This window comes from Crotalus tigris, unplaced genomic scaffold (assembly GCF_016545835.1).
Source record: "Crotalus tigris isolate CLP2741 ecotype Arizona unplaced genomic scaffold, ASM1654583v1 scf7180000024464.508515016:1373766, whole genome shotgun sequence".
NCBI lineage: Eukaryota > Metazoa > Chordata > Lepidosauria > Squamata > Viperidae > Crotalus > Crotalus tigris.
Genome location: NW_024100635.1, coordinates 774,494 through 794,664, shown reverse-complemented (window position 1 = coordinate 794,664; position 20,171 = coordinate 774,494). Strand labels below are relative to the sequence as shown.

Genomic DNA, 20,171 nt, shown 5'->3' with positions numbered 1-20,171 from the left:
GCATGAGAGGACCTATACAGGAGAGAAGCCATAACATTTCTCCAAATGTGGTAAATGGCACATGGCAATGTGGTGAGACATCAGAGGACTGACACCACATATGAGTGCCCGAATAATGTGGAAGTTTCATTTAAAATTCCCACGTCATGAGACAGCAGAGGACTCACACAGGAGAGAAACTCTTTGAATGTCCTTATTGTGGTAAACGTTTCAGTAACAAATGGAACCTGGTAACACACCAGAGGACTCACACAGGAGAGAAACCCTTTGAATGTCCTGATTGTGGTAAAGGTTTCAGTCAGAATTCCACCCTGGTAACACACCAGAGGACTCACACAGGAGAGAAACCCTTTGAATGTCTTGATTGTAGTAAAGGTTTCAGTCAGAATTCCACCCTGGTAACACACCAGAGGACTCACACAGGAGAGAAACCCTTTGAATGTCCAGATTGTGGTAAACGTTTCAGTCAGAATTCCAGCCTGGTAACACACCAGGGGACTCACACAGGAGAGAAACCCTTTGAATGTCCTGATTGTGGTAAAGGTTTCAGTTTAAATTCCACCCTGGTAACACACCAGAGGATTCACACAGGAGAGAAACCATTTGAATGTTCTTATTGTGGTAAAGGTTTCAGTCAGAATTCCACCCTGATAACACACCAGAGGACTCACACAGGAGAGAAACCCTTTGAATGTCCTGATTGTGGTAAAGGTTTCAGTACCAATTCCAACCTGGTAACACACCAGAGGACTCACACAGGAGAGAAACCCTTTGAATGTCCTGATTGTGGTAAAGGTTTGAGGACCAGTTCCAACCTGGTAACACACCAGAGGACTCACACAGGAGAGAAACCCTTTGAATGTCCTGATTGTGGTAACGGTTTCAGTGACAATTCCACCCTGGTATCACACCAAAGGATTCACACAGGAGAGAAACCATTTGAATGTTCTTATTGTGGTAAACGTTTCAGTCAGAATTCCACCCTGGTAACACACCAGAGGACTCACACAGGAGAGAAACCCTTTGAATGTCCAGATTGTGGTAAAAGTTTCACTACCAATTCCAGCCTGGTAACACACCAGAGGACTCACACAGGAGAGAAACCCTTTGAATGTCCTGATTGTGGTAAAGGTTTCAGTTTAAATTCCACCCTGGTAACACACCAGAGGATTCACACAGGAGAGAAACCCTTTGAATGTTCTTATTGTGGTAAAGGTTTTAGTCAGAATTCCACCCTGGTAACACACCAGAGGACTCACACAGGAGAGAAGCCCTTTGAATGTCCAGATTGTGGTAAAGGTTTCAGTACCAATTCCAGCCTGGTAACACACCAGAGGACTCACACAGGAGAGAAACCCTTTGAATGTCCTGATTGTGGTAAAGGTTTGAGGACCAGTTCCAACCTGGTAACACACCAGAGGACTCACACAGGAGAGAAACCCTTTGAATGTCCTGATTGTGGTAACGGTTTCAGTGACAATTCCACCCTGGTATCACACCAAAGGATTCACACAGGAGAGAAACCATTTGAATGTTCTTATTGTGGTAAACGTTTCAGTCAGAATTCCACCCTGGTAACACACCAGAGGACTCACACAGGAGAGAAACCCTTTGAATGTCCTGATTGTGGTAAAGGTTTCAGTACCAATTCCAACCTGGTAAAACACCAGAGGATTCATACAGGAGAGAAACCATTTGAATGTTCTTATTGTGGTAAAGGTTTCAGTCAGAATTCCATCCTGGTAACACACCAGAGGATTCACACAGGAGAGAAACCCTTTAAATGTTCTTATTGTGGTAAAGGTTTCAGTCAGAATTCCAACCTGGTAACACACCAGAGGATTCACACAGGAGAGAAACCATTTGAATGTTCTTATTGTGGTAAAGGTTTCATTACCAGTTCCAACCTGATAACACACCAAAGGACTCACACTGGACAATAACCGTTTGAATGTCCTGATTGTTAAAAATGTTTCAGTACACATTCCATTCTCACTCCAAGCGAGAGATATTTCAAAGAGTAAAGAAAAAAACCAAAGGAAATACATGGCAAGACATCCATAGTTCCCCTCCCCCCCATAGAATGGCAGAACCCAAAAGTGAGAAAAAGGAAAGGGGTAAAAGGGAAAAAGGGGTTTTGGTACTTACATTCTGATGCACTTCTGGATTTCAGAGAAATGTAGATAGAACACATCAAGAAAACATAAATACCTCTCAGGAGGAGATATATACTGCAATTAATTCAAACAACAATGAATTCAAATCACAACGAAATCCAAAATCAAATTGAAAATATAAATTTATCTATTTCTAAGTTAACTCTACAACAAAAAAACTTCCAGGAAAAAACAACAGAGAAGGAGCGGACAAAACAAATAAGTGGATATAAAATTGAAAATAGAGACTCAAAGATGGAACTTAACAAAGCAAGAAAACATGATTTAATCCTAGTGGGAAAAAATTCACAAGAAATGGAAAAAACAACTCATCCCTTAAGACTACAAAATAAATCTGAGGACAAAAAAACAGATTGGATAAAATGGAATGTAGAGATGTTGAAAACATCAGAGAGAAAGGAAGTGATAAGAGAAGCAGAGAAGAAGAAAAAGATTTTCAAGAAACACAGAAAGGCAAAAGCCTCATATAAAGACACTTTATTTGATTTACTTCTTATACCTACAGCAACAGTCATGAATATATGGGAAAACTTTTTGATTCAGCAAAATACATTGATCAAGAAACATACTGGTCAAAGGAAAAAGATTAAAGTGAAAATTAAGAAAATAGATGATGGGATCTTCCAGAGAGAATATTTTAAAAAGAAACATTTGTTTGAATATGATTAAAGAAGTAGAAAAGATTTTGAACACATATGTCATTCTAAGAGGGATGAATTCCTTAAATAATACTGTATGCTTTCACCCCCTTTTTATTTTATTTCCTGATATAAGTAACATAACACTGTTGAAATGGCTTAGATGAAGGAAATGTTTTAGATAATTAAATGGGTTTGAATTTAGGGAAATTATAATGTATAAAAAAGAAAAAATGTTTGAATAAGAGTTAAAGGATCAGATGACTAGACACATTAAATGGAATATTTAAAAATTAAATATATTTTTAATTATGGTTAAAAAAAATAAGAAATTTGGGGAATGAATATATATTAGCTTAGGAGGAATATATATTTTAAGTAATATTTTACTTTTTATGTTTCTTTACTCTTACTCTCTTTTCCTTTTGTTTAATGTTTTTACCTATTCTTTAAGAAACGTAAAATTATGGAGATGGTTTATGTGGGAAAAATGGATTTAAATATTTAAATGTAATTAACTGTTGAGAAGATCTTAACGAGCAAGTATACTTTGTACTTTATGGGAGAAACAAATTTAAATAAGGACTGTAACAGGATATAAGATGATTAGATAGAAAAGAAATATTATATTGATGTGATCATTATTTCTAAGAATATTGGGGGGAAATCATATATGTAACTGTTACTTATCAAAATAGTAAGAACTGTATCAATTCAAGGTTCTCAAAGAAGACATTTTGGGGAAAAGGGGAAATCAACTAAATGTACTATGTGGATTAAGGATTATAGAAACCGATTAATGATTTTTCTTTACAAATGGAAACCCAGCAAACACACTGTTTACCAACTGCTAAGTGATTTATGATTAAAAACATCAATAAAATATGTGAGTTTAAAGAAACTTATTATTCTGTAATTCTGTAAAAAGGTCATGAATTTTTAGGGTTCACCATATGGCTGATCACAAGCTAAGTCGCATCGCAGTTTATTATTTCACTTGATTCAGTTGCAAAGGTCGGTTGCTTAAAGTCAAAGACTATTTGATAGCATGCAATAAGTGAAAATATCTTGCAAACGCTTTAGGTACCTATCTGAAATGGTATAGGGCAGCGGTTCTCAACCTATGGGTCGTGATCCTTTTGGGGGGGGTTGCACGAGCCTTTCACAGGGGTCACCTAAGACCATCGGAAAACACATATTTCCGATGGTCTTAGGCAGGGCTTGTCAACTGCCTTCTCTCCCCCCCCCCGTGGCAGTGCCTCCCTCCCCCCCTCCGCTCCACCTCACTTGTTTGTGGAAAATATGCTGCTTGGCGGCAGTCTGCACAAACGCTACCAAATGTGTCCTGCAGGGGCGCATGAAGAGTGCAGGCGCAGAGCAAGGCCCTGCCTTCCCCAGAGACTCATTGTGCAGCAACCGGATTGATTTCTTCTCATGCACGCAGGTCAGCAAAAGAAAGGCCGCCCAGCACCCAGCTCCTATGCCCGTCAGCTGGCAACCCTTGAACTTGCGCTTGTCAGCTGGGAGGTGTGGTGACGGCTGCCAGTCTCCTTTTCCACCCTGCCCATCCTTGACGACTCCTCCACCCATTCATGTCGAGCCCGCCGGGGCTTGACAGGGAGAGAGGGAGGGAAGGAGGAAGGGACTCCTAGTTCTCTCGTAAACTTCAAAGCACAATTGGCTTCCTAAGGGTGCCACAATCCTCACGACAGCGGGTGGAGAAGCAAAGGGGGCGAGAAAGTTCGCGGCAGGCTTGAAGGAGCACCTGTCAGTGTTGGTGATGAGAAATTCTCCACAAACCCAGGGAAGGGATGGGGAAAAGGAGCCCCCTTTGGGAGGAAACCGCCACCTTCTTCTTGGCTTTGCGCTCTTTTGTTCCACGGCAGCCGGGCTGCAAAGTCTCTGCTGGCTGGAACTTCCTTTCCTTCCGTCTCTCTTGGTCTCTTCCTCCTTCCCTCCCTCTCCCATTGTCCTTTCCTTCCTTCCTTCCTTTATTTCTCCTCCCTCTTTGTCCCTCCTTCCCTCCCTTTTTCCCCTTGTCCCTTCCGTCCTTCCTTCCTTCCCTCTTGTCCAGGATCGGGGCGAGCCTCTACAGCTGATCGGCTCTTCTGCAGAACAGCCCAGAAGCAGATCAGCTGTAGCAGCTCTCCTTGGCTCCTACCCAGCAAACATTTATTTATTTATTTAACTTTATTTATATGCCGCCCAATCCCAAAGGACTCAGGGCGACGTACAAAATTAAAACAATCATCTAACAATAAAATAATACAATCATACAGCGTGTCTGATCATATCCCGCCCCCCCCCCGGGGAAATCAGCCCCAGGCCTGCCGGAACAGGAGAGTTTTAACGGCTTTCTTAAAGGCCGGCAGGGTGGGAGTAGTTCGAACCTCGGGGGGAAATTGATTCCACCAGGTCGGAGCCACCACAGAAAAGGCCCTTCCCCGAGGGCCCGCCAGCCGACATTGTCTGGCCGACGGGACCTGAAGGAGGCCCAATCTATGGGACCTCACCGGTCTCTGGGAACTGTGCGGTAGTATGCGGTCCTGTAAGTAACCTGGCCCTATGCCATGAAGGGCTTTAAAGGTGATAACCAACACCTTGAATTGCGTCCGGAGACCCACAGGAAGCCAGTGCAGCTCGCGGAGGATAGGTGACACGTGGGCGTACCTTGGCGCGCCCACAATCACTCTTGCGGCTGCATTCTGAACCAACTGCAGCCTTCGAACGCTCTTCAAGGGTAGCCCCATGTAGACCGCGTTATAGTAATCCAGTCTTGAGGTGACAAGGGCATGAGTGACCGTGAGTAAAGCCTCCCGGTCCAAATAAGGCCGCAACTGGTGCACCAGGCGAACCTGGGCAAAGGTCCCCCTGGCCACAGCCGGTAGATGTTGTTCCAAATTTAGCTGTGAGTCCAGGAGGACACCCAAGTTGCGTGCCTGCACTGAGGGAGGTAAATTTGCCCCCCCCCCAGGACTAATGATGGACCATCCAGTTGACCTTTGGGAGGCAATACCCAGAGCCACTTGGTCTTGTCAGGGTTGAGTCTAAGCCTGTTCACCCCCATCCAGACCCTCACATCTTCCAGGCACCGGCACATCACGTCGACTGCTTCACTGAAAGGACACGGGGTGGAGATATATAATTGGGTATCATTCGCGTACTGATGATACCTCGCCCCGTGTCGCCGAATGATCTCACCCAGCGGTTTCATGTAGATGTTAAAAAGGAGGAGGGACAGGACCGAGCCCTGAGGCACCCCATGATCGAGGCGCCTAGGGGTCGATCTCTGTCCACCTGCCAACACCGACTGCGACCTGTCAGAAAGGTAGGAGGAGAACCACCACAATACGGTGCCACCCACCCCCACCTCTCCGAGATGACGCAGAAGGATACCATGGTCGATGATATTGAAGCCCTATCCCGGGCTCGCCAGAGGTCATCGGTCAGTGCGACCAAAGCAGTCTCAGTGCTGTAGCCGGGCCTGAAACCAGATTGAAAAGGGTCCAGATAATTAGTTTCATCCAAGTATCGCAAGAGTTGGGACGCCACCACCTTCTCTACAACCTTCCCCACAAAGGGGAGGTTGGAGACAGGACGAAAGTTCTTCAAAACAGCTGGGTCCAGGGAAGGCTTCTTGAGGAGGGGCCTCACCACCGCTTCCTTTAAAGGTTGCGGGAAAGACCCCTCCATCAAGGAGGCGTTGATTATCGCCTGGAGCCAGCCTTGTGTCACCTCCCTACTGGCAGAAACCAGCCAGGAGGGGCACGGGTCCTATAAACAGGTGGCGGCATTCATGGCCTTGTCCACTTCATCAGGGGTCACAGGCTCAAACTCGCTCCAGATAACATGACTAAGACCAGCCCCCGGCAACTCGGCTGGCACTGCCCAGTCGGAGTCCAGGTCTCTCTGAATCTGAGCGATTTTATCCAAAAGAAACTGAACAAACTCCTCAGCTCTCCCCTGCAAGGGTTCCTCCGCCTCCTCCACTTTAAGAAGGGAGCGGGTCACCCTAAACAAGGCGGCCGGGTGAGATTCTGCGGACGCAATAAGCTTTGCCGCCCTTATCGCCAGATAAGATAGGCTCTTAATAATGATTGGTCAGATTCAGAGTTACTGGCCCTCCAACGTCACTCTAGACGTCTCTTGTGGCGCTTCATCTCCCGGAGCTCCTCAGTAAACCAAGGCGCCTTCCGGGGACCACCACCACAGAGAGGTCGCAAAGGCGCAATTCGATCCAGGGCCCCAGACGCTGCCTCATTCCAGGCCGCAACCACGGACCCGGACGAGTTGTGGACAAGGGAGTCAGGTATTTCCCCAAGTTCCTCCTGGAACCGATCTGGGTCCATTAGGCGCCTGGGGCGGAAGTCCAGCCTCAATAGGAAATGATCTGTCCATGACAAGGGCGACATCTCTATTCCCCTTAATTCCAGAATATGTCTCCATTGCCCCGAGAGAAACACAAGGTCGAGTGTGTGACCACCCCTATGAGTCGGATCCTGAATTACCTGGGTCAGGTCTATGGTTGCCATGGAAGCTATGAACTCTTTCACTGCCTCTGAGCGATCACCGAGTGATGGTAGGTTAAAGTCCCCCAGTACCATAAATCTGAGGAACTCCACCGCCAACCCGGCTACTGACTCCAGCAGCGCAGGCAGGGCTGTTGCAACGCAGCTGGGAGGTAGGTACGTCAGCAGCAAGCCCAACTGAACCCGTGAACCCAACTTCAATAGGAGGGACTCACACCCAACAACCTCCGGGGCAAGAATCCCACGAGGACTCAAGGACTTCCGAGCGATGACTGCCACTCCCCCACCCCTGCCCTGATGTCGAGCCTGATGAAGCACCACAAACCCGCCTGGGTACATCTCCGAGAGGGAAACACCCCCCTCAGGGCCCAGCCAGGTTTCGGTTATACATGCCAGGTCCGCCCCGCTGTCCAATATTAAATAACGGACAAGGGGGGCTTTGTTGACAATGGACCTGGCATTAAGCAACAGCAGCCTACAACTAGGGCCCTGTACTCCCCTGTCACCAGTACTACAGGATGAGCCTTTTGAGGGGCCGGAACAAGGAATCGCTCTAATATAGCGAGTCCTCGTTCCCCAAAGATGGCCTGCTCCTTGGCTCCTGCCATATCTGCCCATCCCAGTCATAACCGGGATGCTCCGACCTTCTCCCCTCCCCGGAGTACCCCCACCCTCACCAGCCTTCTCTCTTCCTGACCGGACTAGCTTTCCATACAGACCAAGCCCAAGGGTAAGTCCTGCTCCCCCTGCTTTTGCTATTGCACTCAGCAGAGGGGGTACCAGGCTCCGCCCCCGACTCCACCATTCTCATACCCCAAACACTCAATACACATTCACACTCAATTTATATACATAAAAATAAAAATATTCACATTCATACGCCCTAAATACAATAATAAAATTTATACATAACAGGGCCACCATTCATCTACATACATACACATACCCACAACAAACATTCTCTAAAAAATATTGCCCCTCTGTGTCCCAGACTGGTCCAATGTGGCCGGCTAGGTGATCATTAGGTACTTGTCTTGGGGCAGCCCGTACTTGGCCTTATGCTCCTCAAAGAGCTGGGTCAACTTCTCCAAGTGCCTCTCGTGCAGCTCATCAATGGCTTCTCCGGACATCCAACAATTATGTAAAGTCAACCCAGCCACGGTGGGACTGTAATTCATCTTCTTTCACGGGGTGCCAGTATAGGCTGGCTCCTCCGGGATGCTTGACAGCCTCCCCATGGGCCCGTTCCCCAACGCCGGCCCGCCGCTTTCCCTGGCGGGACCCAGCAACAGTGTACAATTGAAGCTGAAGGTGCTGGCTTTGTTGTTGTGCTTCCTGTTGTTGCTGGCCGTCATCGCAACGTTGCCGCCGGGGCAGCGGGCGAAGTCACGCGGGGAGCCCAAGTCACCGGAAAAGGCCCCACCACGGAGCCTGAGGAAAACGAAGAGGCGGCGGCGGCGATGATGGCAGAGAAAAAGGAAAAGGAAGCCGCGCGCGGGGCAGCGAGTGTCGGCTGAGCGCCGGGCCGGATTGCCCAGGCAGGTGGCTGCAGCGAGGCCTGCCGCCGCGGGGGAGGCTGCGGCTGCTGGTGGGGCAGGCCGGCACTCTCCAGTGGCAGAAAGTCGGGCCGTGGGTCGCCGCCACGCGGGAAGCGGGACATGCTGGGCGACGGGGACGAGACGGTGGCGGCCTCCAGGCACAACGAGGCGGCCGAGGTGGCAGACGAAGAAGTCGAGGAGGAGGCCGAGGAGGAGGCCGGGACGGCGGGCTGGGGCAGCGGGCTGGGGCGGCGGCGGTGGCTGCTACTGCTACTGGCAGGCGAGCTGGCTCCAAGGCCTATCTCCTCTTCCCTCCACCAGCTCCTCCAGCCCTTCCAGCTCAGCAGTGGAAGAGATCTTCGGGGTTGCTTCGCTTCCCGGCTCGAAGGCGAGGAAAACCTCCAGCTAAGTCCTTCTTGGTCCGGTGGGGGGGGTCTCTCTCTCGGGCAGAGGTGAGGGTCGTGGGCAGCAGCAGCCAGGCACGTCCGGCCTCCCCGCTCTCGAGCTTTGCTAGAAAACATGCTGCTTGCTAATTTAGCAGAAGCACAAATCAGCTGTAGCTTGGCGCTGATCCTGGGGTTTCTGCTAACTTAGCAAGCGACATGTTTTCTGGTGAAGCTGAGCAAGTGAGCTGGGCGGAGCTCTCCTGTGCCTCTGCCTGTGCACAGGCAGGTTTGGCATGTCGCCATGGCCACCGGCAGCAAATCCACCAGCCCCGCTGGCAGCCTGTCCCCCTCCCCTTGTCCCTTCCTGGGCATGGAGGGGGGGAGGAAGGAAGGGATGAAGAGGGAGGGAAGTAAGGGACAATGAGAGAGGGAAGGAAGGAAAGAACAATGGAAGGGAGGGAAGGAAGGAAGGGACAAAGAGGGAAGGAAGGAAGGAAGGGACAAGGGGAGAAGGAAGGAAGAAGGGAGAGACTAAAGGAGGTGAAGGAAAGGAAGGAAGGGACAATGGGAAAGGGAGGGAAGGAGTAGAGACTAAGGAAGATGAAGGAATGGAAGAAAAGAAGGAAGGAAGGGACAATGGGAGAGAGGGAAGGAAGGAAGAGACTAAGAAGGAGGTGAAGGAAAGGAAGGAAAGAAGGAAGGACAATGGGAAAGAGGGAGGGAAGGAGGAAGAGACTATGGAAGATGAAGGAAAGGAAGAAAAGAAGGAAGAAAGGGACAAGGGGAGAGAAGGGAGGGAAGGAAGGCAGGCACCCACCCCAGTCCTATCCCAGAGACCCACAGATTCCCCCCCCCCACAGGCACTCTGCAACCTGAGTGATCAGCTGGCCACGCCCCCTGTCCATTGATCACGTGACCCTGGGAGACTGTGAATGTCATAAGTATGAATCAGTTGCCAAGCATCCAAACGTAAATCACATGACCCTGGGGATGCTGCAATAATCATAAACGTGAAAAATGATCATAATTCACTTTTTCAGTGCTGTTGTAACTTCAAACAGTCACTAAGTGAATTGTTGTAAGTCAAGGACTTCCTATACTTTCCCATTTTTTCCTTTTTTTTGGTCAGGTTTTTGATACCGCCCCTCCCGCCAGCTGGATGGAGGGCTGGGGGTCACCACAACATGAGGAACTGTATTAAAGGATCGCAGCATTAGGAAGGTTGAGAACCACTGGTATAGGACCTCCTGCCTGAGCAGGGGGTTGGACTAGAAGACCTTCAAGGTCCCTTCTAGCTCTGTTCTGATAGAGTGAATTGGCAACATCTGTGTCTAGAAAGCGGATACTGCAATTCAGCAGGCAGCCTCTGTGGTTGAATTTAAAGGAGTTAAAGTCATAGAGTACGGCACTGCTAGAAAGGATGAGAAGTGCAAAGGAACTTTCTCTCCTGGATCTCTCATTAGAGGAGGATGGTGTGCAGAGAGGCTCTTGTGCTCTTCCAAGGATCTAAGCAGCAGCTGGGAGGTGAGTTGAAGAGAGGTCGGAGGAGGCTGAGAGCGAGTAGGCTGTTTGATTTCCTCCACTGCGTGGAAGCAGAGAAGCAATTCGGCTGAAGCATGTCAGCTGCTGCTGCTGCTGCTGCTAATCCTTTCCCTCCCCAACTTTTAAGTCCACTGGTGCTGCACGCTGTTAAACTGGGGGCTGCAATTTTGTGCTGATGGGAAGATTTCAAAAGTTTCCTTCAAGTGAAGGTTGATACTTTGGGAATGGCTTCCCTCCAGAGGTTGTGGGTGCTCCGTCACTGGAGGTTTATAACAGAGTTGGAAGGAACCTTAGAGGTCTTCTATTCCAACCCCTGCTGAAGCAGGAGACCCTATACCATTTCAGACAAATGGCTGTCCCGTCTCTTTAAAAGCCACCACTGATGGAGCGTCCACAACTTCTGAAGGCAAACCGTTCCATTGGTTAATTGTTTTCAGGGTCAGGAATTTTTTTCCTTAGTTCTAGTTTACGTCTCTCCTTGATTAGTTTCCATCCACTGCTTATCTTTCCTTCTGATGATTTGGAAAATAAGTTGACCCCCCTCTTCTTGCCCCCTCAAGTATTGGAACATGTCACCCCTAGTCCTTCCTTTCACTAAACTAGACATATCCAGTTCCTGCAGCTATTCTTTATATGTTTTAGCCTCCAGTCCCATAACCATCCTTACTGCTTTCTCTTTGCTCTTTATAGAATCTCAACACTTTTTATATATTGTGGTGACCAAAACTGGATGCAGTATTCCCAGTATGGTCTTACCATAGCAATATAAAGTGGTGCTAACACTTCACCTGATCTTCAATCTCTGTTTAGGCAGCTTAGGATTGCATTGGTTGTTTTGGCCACTGCATCACAGTGTTGGCTCGTATCTAAGTGCTTGTCCACTAAAACTTCAAGATGTCATAAAATTGAGTTCAGGCCCCTCAAGTGAATTTTTCCAATAGTTCTTTTATTCTTGTGTTATTTGGACAAAAAGCAAGGCATTTATGCTTAATTAGTTCCTTTGTGTTTATACATATACTTGTCTAATTTTAAAGTTATTTTACTATAGTAAGTTATTCCCAACAGGCTATTCAGGTTACTATGCCCAACAAGGCTACTCAAGTTGCTGTAACTATTGCTGCCCAACTAGGCTACTCATTCACACAATACTCACATATCCTTTCAACACAGGTGATCAGGCTACGTTAGAATGGGCTGGAAAGCAGATTCAGGGTGTCCCCTGCTCCAACAAGTCTTGAAATTGGGGTCTGGTTCATCCCAGTCTTCTCTTTATACCCAACTTGTTTACTCAGAATCCATGTGTATGACAATCTTGCCCCAACCATGCCAGAAACTTTACATTGTCATGCTTTGGTCCAAGACTTCATAAAAAAATTAAACCTCCTATACTCTTTCCGCCCACTAATGTTCTACCTGGTATCACGAACACTAGATCGTTCATACAGGCACCCAGAATCTTTCCTTATCAGTAGTACACACATTCCAGCAACGTGAGTTTCCCCAATGAGATCTCACGAAAAGGCTAACTATGCTTGCATTGCAGGCCCTCTATAATTATAACTTATATTTGTGATATGTTCATAACATACAACATAAAATATGTAACAAAGATCCCTCTCGCAGTTACTGCTATTGAGCCATGTTCCCCCTCTTCTGTACCTTGACATTTGCTTTTTCTTGCCTAAGAGTAAAACCTAATTTTTTTTCTCCATTGAATTTTTTATTTGGAAAAAGGTTTTATTGATTTTCTAATTTTACATTTAAGTATTTGAAAAGCAATGTGGCGGCTGGGTTAACTGATAATTCAGTGACATACAGATATCTTTAATACAAATCTCAAAATACCACATTAAATATTTTTTTATAACAAGTTTTTATTGGTTTTCCAGTTTTACATTTAAGTATTTGGAAAACAGCCTGGGGATTGAATAGTCAATAGTACAATAACAAAAGTACATATCTCAGGTTACATCATCAAAAATTCATTCTCTATTTCCCTTAACATTTACTGTATCATATTTAGGCTAATAAAATTCTTTTCAGTCTTATCACTTTATTTATACAAATGGGTATTTTATGATTCTCCGCAGCTTCTATGACAGATGTTTAGTACATATGAAACTCCATAATGACAGCCACTGAATGGGACTATCTTCAACACATTCTTAGCATTTCACACAACTCCCTCAAGTTTTCTGACCTTTGTTGTACACTTTCCTCCCTACAATCAGAGATTTCCAGACCTCAAAACCCATTCTGCAATAAATGTCACCTGTTTAGGGGTTACCTGGCTATGTTAGTTATATTTAAGCTTACATTTAAATAGGAACCTGTGGTATTAAAATTGTACTTTTTAAAAATTGATATAGAATATATTTTTCTTATAATATTTTATTGGTTTTCCAGTTTTACATTTAAGACATCAGAGGACTGACACCATGTTTGAGTGCCTGGATAATGTGAAAGTTTCATTTAAAATTCCCACGTCATGAGACAGCAGAGGACTCACACAGGAGAGAAACCCTTTGAATGTCCTGATTGTGGTAAAGGTTTTAGTGACAATTCCAGCCTGGTAACACACCAGATGTCTCACACAGGAGAGAAACCCTTTGAATGTCCTGATTGTGGTAAGGGTTTCAGCAACAAATGCAACCTAGTGAGACACCAGAGGACTCACACAGGCGAGAAACCCTTTGAATGTCCTTATTGTGGTAAAGGTTTAAGTGACAATTCCAGCCTGGTAACACACCAGAGGACTCACACAGGAGAGAAACCCTTTGAATGTCCTGATTGTGGTAAAGGTTTCAGTACCAATTTCAGCCTGGTAACACACCAGAGGATTCACACAGGAGAGAAACCCTTTGAATGTCCTTATTGTGGTAAAGGTTTCAGGGACAATTCCAGCCTGGTAAAACACCAGAGGACTCACACAGGAGAGAAACCCTTTGAATGTCCTTATTGTGTTAAAAGTTTCAGTACCAATTCCAGCCTGGTGAGACACCAGAGGACTCACACAGGTGAGAAACCCTTTGAATGTCCTTATTGTGGTAAAGGTTTCCGTGACAATTACAACCTGGTAACACACCAGAGGATTCACACAGGAGAGAAACCCTTTGAATGTCCTGATTGTGGTAAAGATTTCAGTGACAATTCCAGCCTGGTAACACACCAGAGGATTCACACAGGAGAGAAACCCTTTGAATGTCCTGATTGTGGTAAAGGTTTCAGTACCAATTCCAGCCTGGTGAGACACCAGAGGACTCACACAGGAGAGAAACCCTTTGAATGTCCTGATTGTGGTAAAGGTTTCAGTTTAAATTCCACCCTGGTAACACACCAGAGGATTCACACAGGAGAGAAACCATTTGAATGTTCTTATTGTGGTAAAGGTTTCAGTCAGAATTCCACCCTAGTAACACACCAGAGGACTCACACTGGAGAAAAATCCTTTGAGTGTCCTGATTGTTAAAAATGTTTCAGTACACATTCCATTCTCACTCCAAGCGAGAGATATTTCAAAGAGGAAAGAACAAAACAAAGGAAATACATGGCAAGACATCCATAGTTCCCCTCCCCCCCATAGAATGGCAGAAGCCAAAAGTGAGAAAAAGGAAAGGGGTAAAAGGGAAAAAGGGGTTTTGATACTTACATTCTGATGCACTTCTGGATTTCAGAGAAATGTAGATAGAACACATCAAGAAAACATAAATACCTCTCAGGAGGAAATATATACTGCAATTAATTCAAACAACAATGAATTCAAATCACAAATCCAAAATAAATTTTAAAATATAAATTGATCTATTTCTAAGTTAACTCTACAACAAAAAAAACTTCCAGGAAACAACAACAGAGAAGGAGCAGACAAAACAAATAAGTGAATATAAAATTGAAAATAGCGACTCAAAGATGGAACTTAACAAAGCAAGAAAACATGATTTAATCCTAGTGGAAAAAACAACTCATCCCTTAAGACTACAAAATAAATCTGAGGACAAAAAAACAGATTGGATAAAATGGAATGTAGAGATGTTGAAAACATCAGAGAGAAAGGAAGTGATAAGAGAAGCAGAGAAGAAGAAAAAGATTTTCAAGAAACACAGAAAGGCAAAAGCCTCATATAAAGACACTTTATTTGATTTACTTCTTATACCTACAGCAACAGTCATGAATATATGGGAAAACTTTTTGATTCAGCAAAATACATTGATCAAGAAACATACTGGTCAAAGGAAAAAGATTAAAGTGAAAATTAAGAAAATAGATGATGGGATCTACCAGAGAGAATATTTTAAAAAGAGACATTTGTTTGAATATGATTAAAGAAGTAGAAAAGATTTTGAACATATATGTCATTCTAAGAGGGATGAATTCCTTAAATAATACTGTATGCTTTCACCCCCTTTTTATTTTATTTCCTGATATAAGTAACAATACTGTTGAAATGGCTTAGATGAAGGAAATGTTTTAGATAATTAAATGTGTTTGAATTTAGGGAAATTATAATGTATAAAAAAGAAAAAATGTTTGAATAAGAGTTAAAGGATTAGATGACTAGACACATTAAATGGAATATTTAAAGATTAAATATATTTTAATTATGGTTAAAAAAAAGAAATGGGGAAATTTGGGGAATGAATATATATTAGCTTAGGAGGAATATATATTTTAAGTAGTATTTTACTTTTATGTTTCTTTACTCTTGCTCTCTTTTCCTTTTGTTTACTGTTTTTACCTATCCTTTAAGAAACGTAAAATTATGGAGATGGTTTATATGGGAAAAATGGATTTATATCTTTAAATGTAATTAACTGTTGAGAAGATCTTAACGAGCAAGAATACTTTGAACTTTATGGGAGAAACAAATTTAAATAAGGACTGTAACAGGATATAAGATGATTACTGTTTACCAACACTGTTTACCAACTGCTAAGTAATTTATGACTAAAAACATCAGTAAAATATGTGAGTTTAAAGAAACTTATTATTCTGTAATTCTGTAAAAACGTCATGAATTTTTAGGGTTCACTATATGGCTGATCACAAGCTAAGTCGCATCATAGTTTATTATTTCACTTGATTCAGTTGCAAAGGTCGGTTGCTTAAAGTCAAAGACTATTTGATAGAATGCAATAAATGACAATATCTTGCAAATGCCTTAGGTACCTGTCTGAAATGGTATAGGATAGCGGTTCTCAACCTGTGGGTTGTGACCCTTTTGGGGGGTTGCACGAGCCTTTCACAGGGGTCACCTAAGACAATCGGAAAACACATATTTCCGATGGTCTTAGGCAGGGCTTGTCAATCGCCTTCTCTCCCCCCGCGGAAGTGCCTCCCTTCCTCCCTCCTCCGCTCCATCTCACTTGTTTGTGGAAAATATGGTGCTTGGCGGCAGTCTGCACGAACTCTACCAAATGTGCCCTGCAGGGGCGCATGAAGAGCGCAGGTGCAGAGCAAGGCCCCGCCCTCCCCAGAGACTCATTGTGCAGCAACCAGATTGACTTCTTGTGCACGCAGGTCAGCAAAGGGGAGGCCGCCCAGCACCCAGCTCCTGCGCCGGTCAGCTGGCAACCCCCGAACTTGCGCTTGTCAGCCGGGATGTCTGGAAACGGCCACCGGTCTCCTTTGCCACCCCGCCCGTCCTCAACTCCTCCTCCATGTCGAGCCCGCCAGGGCTCGACAGGGAGAGAGGGAGGGAAGGAGCAAGGGACTCCTCTCCTAAACTTCAAAACATGATTGGCTTCCCAACGGCGCCACAATCCCCACGAAAGTGGGGGGGAGAAGCAAAGGGGGCGAGAAAGCTCGCGGCAGGCTCGAAGGAGCACCTGTCAGTGTTGGTGACAAGAAATTCTCCACAAACCCAAGGAAGGGATGGAGAAAAGGAGCCCCATTTGGGAGGAAACCACCACCTTCTCCTTGGCTTTGTGGTCTTCTGTTCCTCGGCAGCCGGGCTGCCAAGCCTCTGCTGGCTGGAACATCCTTTCCTTCCCTCCCTCTTGGTCTCTTCCTCCTTCCCTCCCTCTCCCATTGTCCCTTCCTTTTTCCTTCCTTCCTTCCTTCCTTCCTTCCTTCCTTCCTTCCTTCCTTCCTTCCTTCCTTCCTTCCTTCCTTCCTTCCTTCCTTTTGCCTCCCTCTTTGTCCCTCCTTCCCTCCCTCTTTCCCCTTGTCCCTTCCGTTCTTCCTTCCCTCTTGTCCCGGATCAGGGTGAGCCTCTACAGCTGATCCACGCTTCTGCAGAGCAGCCCAGAAGCAGATCAGCTGTAGCAGCTCTCCTTGGCTCCTGCCCAGCAAACTTGCTCGAGCTTTGCTGGAAAACATTGCTAATTTAGCAGAAGCGCGAATCAGCTGTAGCTTGGCGCTGATCCTGGGGCTTCTGCTAACTTAGCAAGCGGCATGTTTTCTGGGGAAGCTGAGCAAGTGAGCTGGGTGGAGTTCTCCTCTGCCTCTTCCTGTGCACAGGCAGGTTTGGCATGTCGCCATGGCCACCGGCAGCAAAGCCACCAGCCACGCTGGCAACCTGTCCCCCTCCCCTTGTCCCTTCCTGGGCATGGAGGGGGGGAGGAAGGAAGGGACGAAGAGGGAGGGAAGTAAGGGACAATGAGAGAGGGAAGGAAGGAAGGAACAATGGAAGGGAGGGAAGGAAGGAAGGGACAAAGGGAAGGAAGGAAGGAAAGAAGGAAGGAAGGAAGGGACAAGGAGATGGAGAGAAGAAGTAAGAGACTAAGGGAGGGGAAGGAAAGGAAGGAAGGAAGGAAGGGACAATAGGAGAGAGGGAGGGAAGGAGGAAGAGACTAAGGGAGGTGAAGGAAAGGAAGGAAAGAAGGAAGGAAGGGACAATGGGAGAGGGAAGGAAGGAGGAAGAGACTAAGAAGGAGGTGAAGGAAAGGAAGGAAAGAAGGAAGGGACAATGGGAAAGAGGGAGGGAAGGAGGAAGAGATTAAGGGAGGTGAAGGAAAGGAAGGAAAGAAGGAAGGAAGGGACAATGAGAGGGAGGGAAGGAGGAGGAGACTAAGAAGGTGAAGGAAAGGAAGGAAAGAAGGAAGGGACAAGGAGAGGGAAGGAAGAAGGGAGAGACTAAAGGAGGTGAAGGAAAGGAAGGAAGGAAGGGACAATGGGAAAGGGAGGGAAGGAGGAAGAGACTAAGGAAGATGAAGGAAAGGAAGAAAAGAAGGAAGAAAGGGACAAGGGGGGAGAAGGGAGGGAAGGAAGGCAGGCACCCCCCCCAGTCCCATCCCAGAGACCCACAGATTCCCCCCCCCCCACAGGCACTCTGCAACCTGAGTGATCAGCTGGCCACGCCCTCTGGCCATTGATCACGTGACCCTGGGACACTGTGAACATCATAAGTATGAATCACTTGTCAAGCATCCGAATGTAAATCACATACCCTGGGATTGCTGCAACAATCATAAGTTTGAAAAATCATAATTCACTTTTTCAGTGCTGTTGTAACTTCAAATAGTCACTAAGCAAATTGTTGTAAGTCAAGGACTACCTATACTTTCCCATTTTTTCCTCTTTTTTTTGGTCAAGTTTTGATACCCCCCTGGCCAGCTGGATGGAGGGTTGGGGGTCACCACAACATGAGGAACTGTATTAAAGGATCGCAGCATTAGGAAGGTTGAGAACCACTGGTATAGAGCCTCTTGCCTGAGCAGGGGGTTGGACTAGAAGACCTTCAAGGTCCCTTCTAGCTCTGTTCTGATAGATTGAATTGGCAACATCTGTGTCTAGAAAGCAGATACTGCAATTCAGCAGGCAGCCTCTGTGGTTGAATTTAAAGGAGTTAAAATCATAGAGTACGGCACTGCTAGAAAGGATGAGAAGTGCAAAGGAACTTTCTCTCCTGGATCTCTCATTAGAGGAGGATGGTGTGCAGAGAGGCTTTTGTGCTCTTCCAAGGATCGAAGGATCAGCTGGGAGGTGAGTTGAAGAGAGGTCGGAGAAGAGGCCGGGAGCGAATCGGGCTGTTTGGTTTCCTCCACTGCGTGGAAACAGAGAAGCAATTCGGCTGAAGCATGTCAGCTGCTGCTGCAAATCCTTTCCCTCCCCAACTTTTAAGTCCACTGGTGCTGCAGGCTGTTAAACTGGGGGCTGCAATTTTGTGCTGGTGGGAAGATTTAAAAAGTCTCTTTCAAATGAAGGTTGATTCTTTAGGAATGGCTTCCCTCCAGAGGTTGTGGGTGCTCCGTCACTGGAGGTTTATAACAGAGTTGGAAGGAACCTTAGAGGTCTTCTATTCCAACCCCTGCTCAAGCAGGAGACCATTTACTATTTCAGACAAACGGCTGTCCCCTCTCTTCAAAAGCCACCACTGATGGAGCGTCCACAACTTCTGAAGGCAAACCGTTCCATTGGTTAATTGTTTTCAGGGTCAGGAAATTTTTCCTTAGTTCTAGTTTACTTCTCTCCTTGATTAGTTTCCATCCACTGCTTATCTTTCCTTCTGATGGTTTGGAAAATAAGTTGATCCCCCCCCCCTCTTCTTGCCCCCGCAAGCATTGGAACATGTCACCCCTAGTCCTTCCTTTCACTAAACTAGACATATCCAGTTCCTGCAGCTATTCTTTATATGTTTTAGCCTCCAGCCCCATAACCATCCTTACTGCTTTCTCTTTGCTCTTTATAGAATCTCAACACTTTTTATATATTGTGGTGACCAAAATTGGATGCAGTATTCCCAGTATGGTCTTACCATAGCAGTATAAATTGGTGCTAACACTTCACCTGATCTTCAATCTCTGTTTAGGCAGCCTCGGATTGCATTGGCTGTTTTGGTCACTGCATCACGGTTTTGGCTCGTATCTAAGTGCTTGTCCACTAAAACTTCAAGATGTCATAAAATTGAGTTCAGGCCACTCAAGTGAAGTTTTCCAGTAGTTCTTTTATTCTCGTGTTATTTGGATAAAAAGCAAGGCATGCATGCTTAATTAGTTCCTTTATGTTTATACATATATTTGTCTAATTTTAAAGTTATTTTACTACAGTAAGTTATTCCCAACAAGCTATTCAGGTTACTATACCCAACAAGGCTACTCAAGTTGCTGTAAGTATTGCTGCCCAACTAGGCTACTCATTCACACAATTGTCATATATCCTCTCAACACAGGTGATCAGGCTATGTTAGAGTGGGCTGGGAAGCAGATTCAGGGTGTCCCCTGCTCCAACTAAGGTGTCTTGAAATTTGGGGTCTGGTTCATCCCAGTCTTCTCTTTATACCCAACTTGTTTATTCAGAATCCATGTGTATGGCAATCAACCCCAGCCATGCCAGGGTCCTCATGCTTTGGTCCAAGACTCCATAAAAAATGCAATATCCTACACCCCTTATGCTCACTAATGTTCTACCTGGTATCACGAAC

At 45.8% G+C, this 20,171-nt stretch overlaps 1 protein-coding gene across 1 annotated transcript in view; it reads left to right on the top strand.

Moving 5' to 3' along the window:
- Positions 1–20,171, top strand: part of LOC120303353 — a 134,562-nt gene that overhangs the window by 27,441 nt on the left and 86,950 nt on the right. Inside the window, 3 exon segments of the mRNA XM_039332818.1 lie at positions 252–1,899; positions 12,022–12,041; positions 13,308–14,199. Of these exon segments, the coding sequence (XP_039188752.1) occupies positions 252–1,899; positions 12,022–12,041; positions 13,308–14,199 (2,560 nt within the window).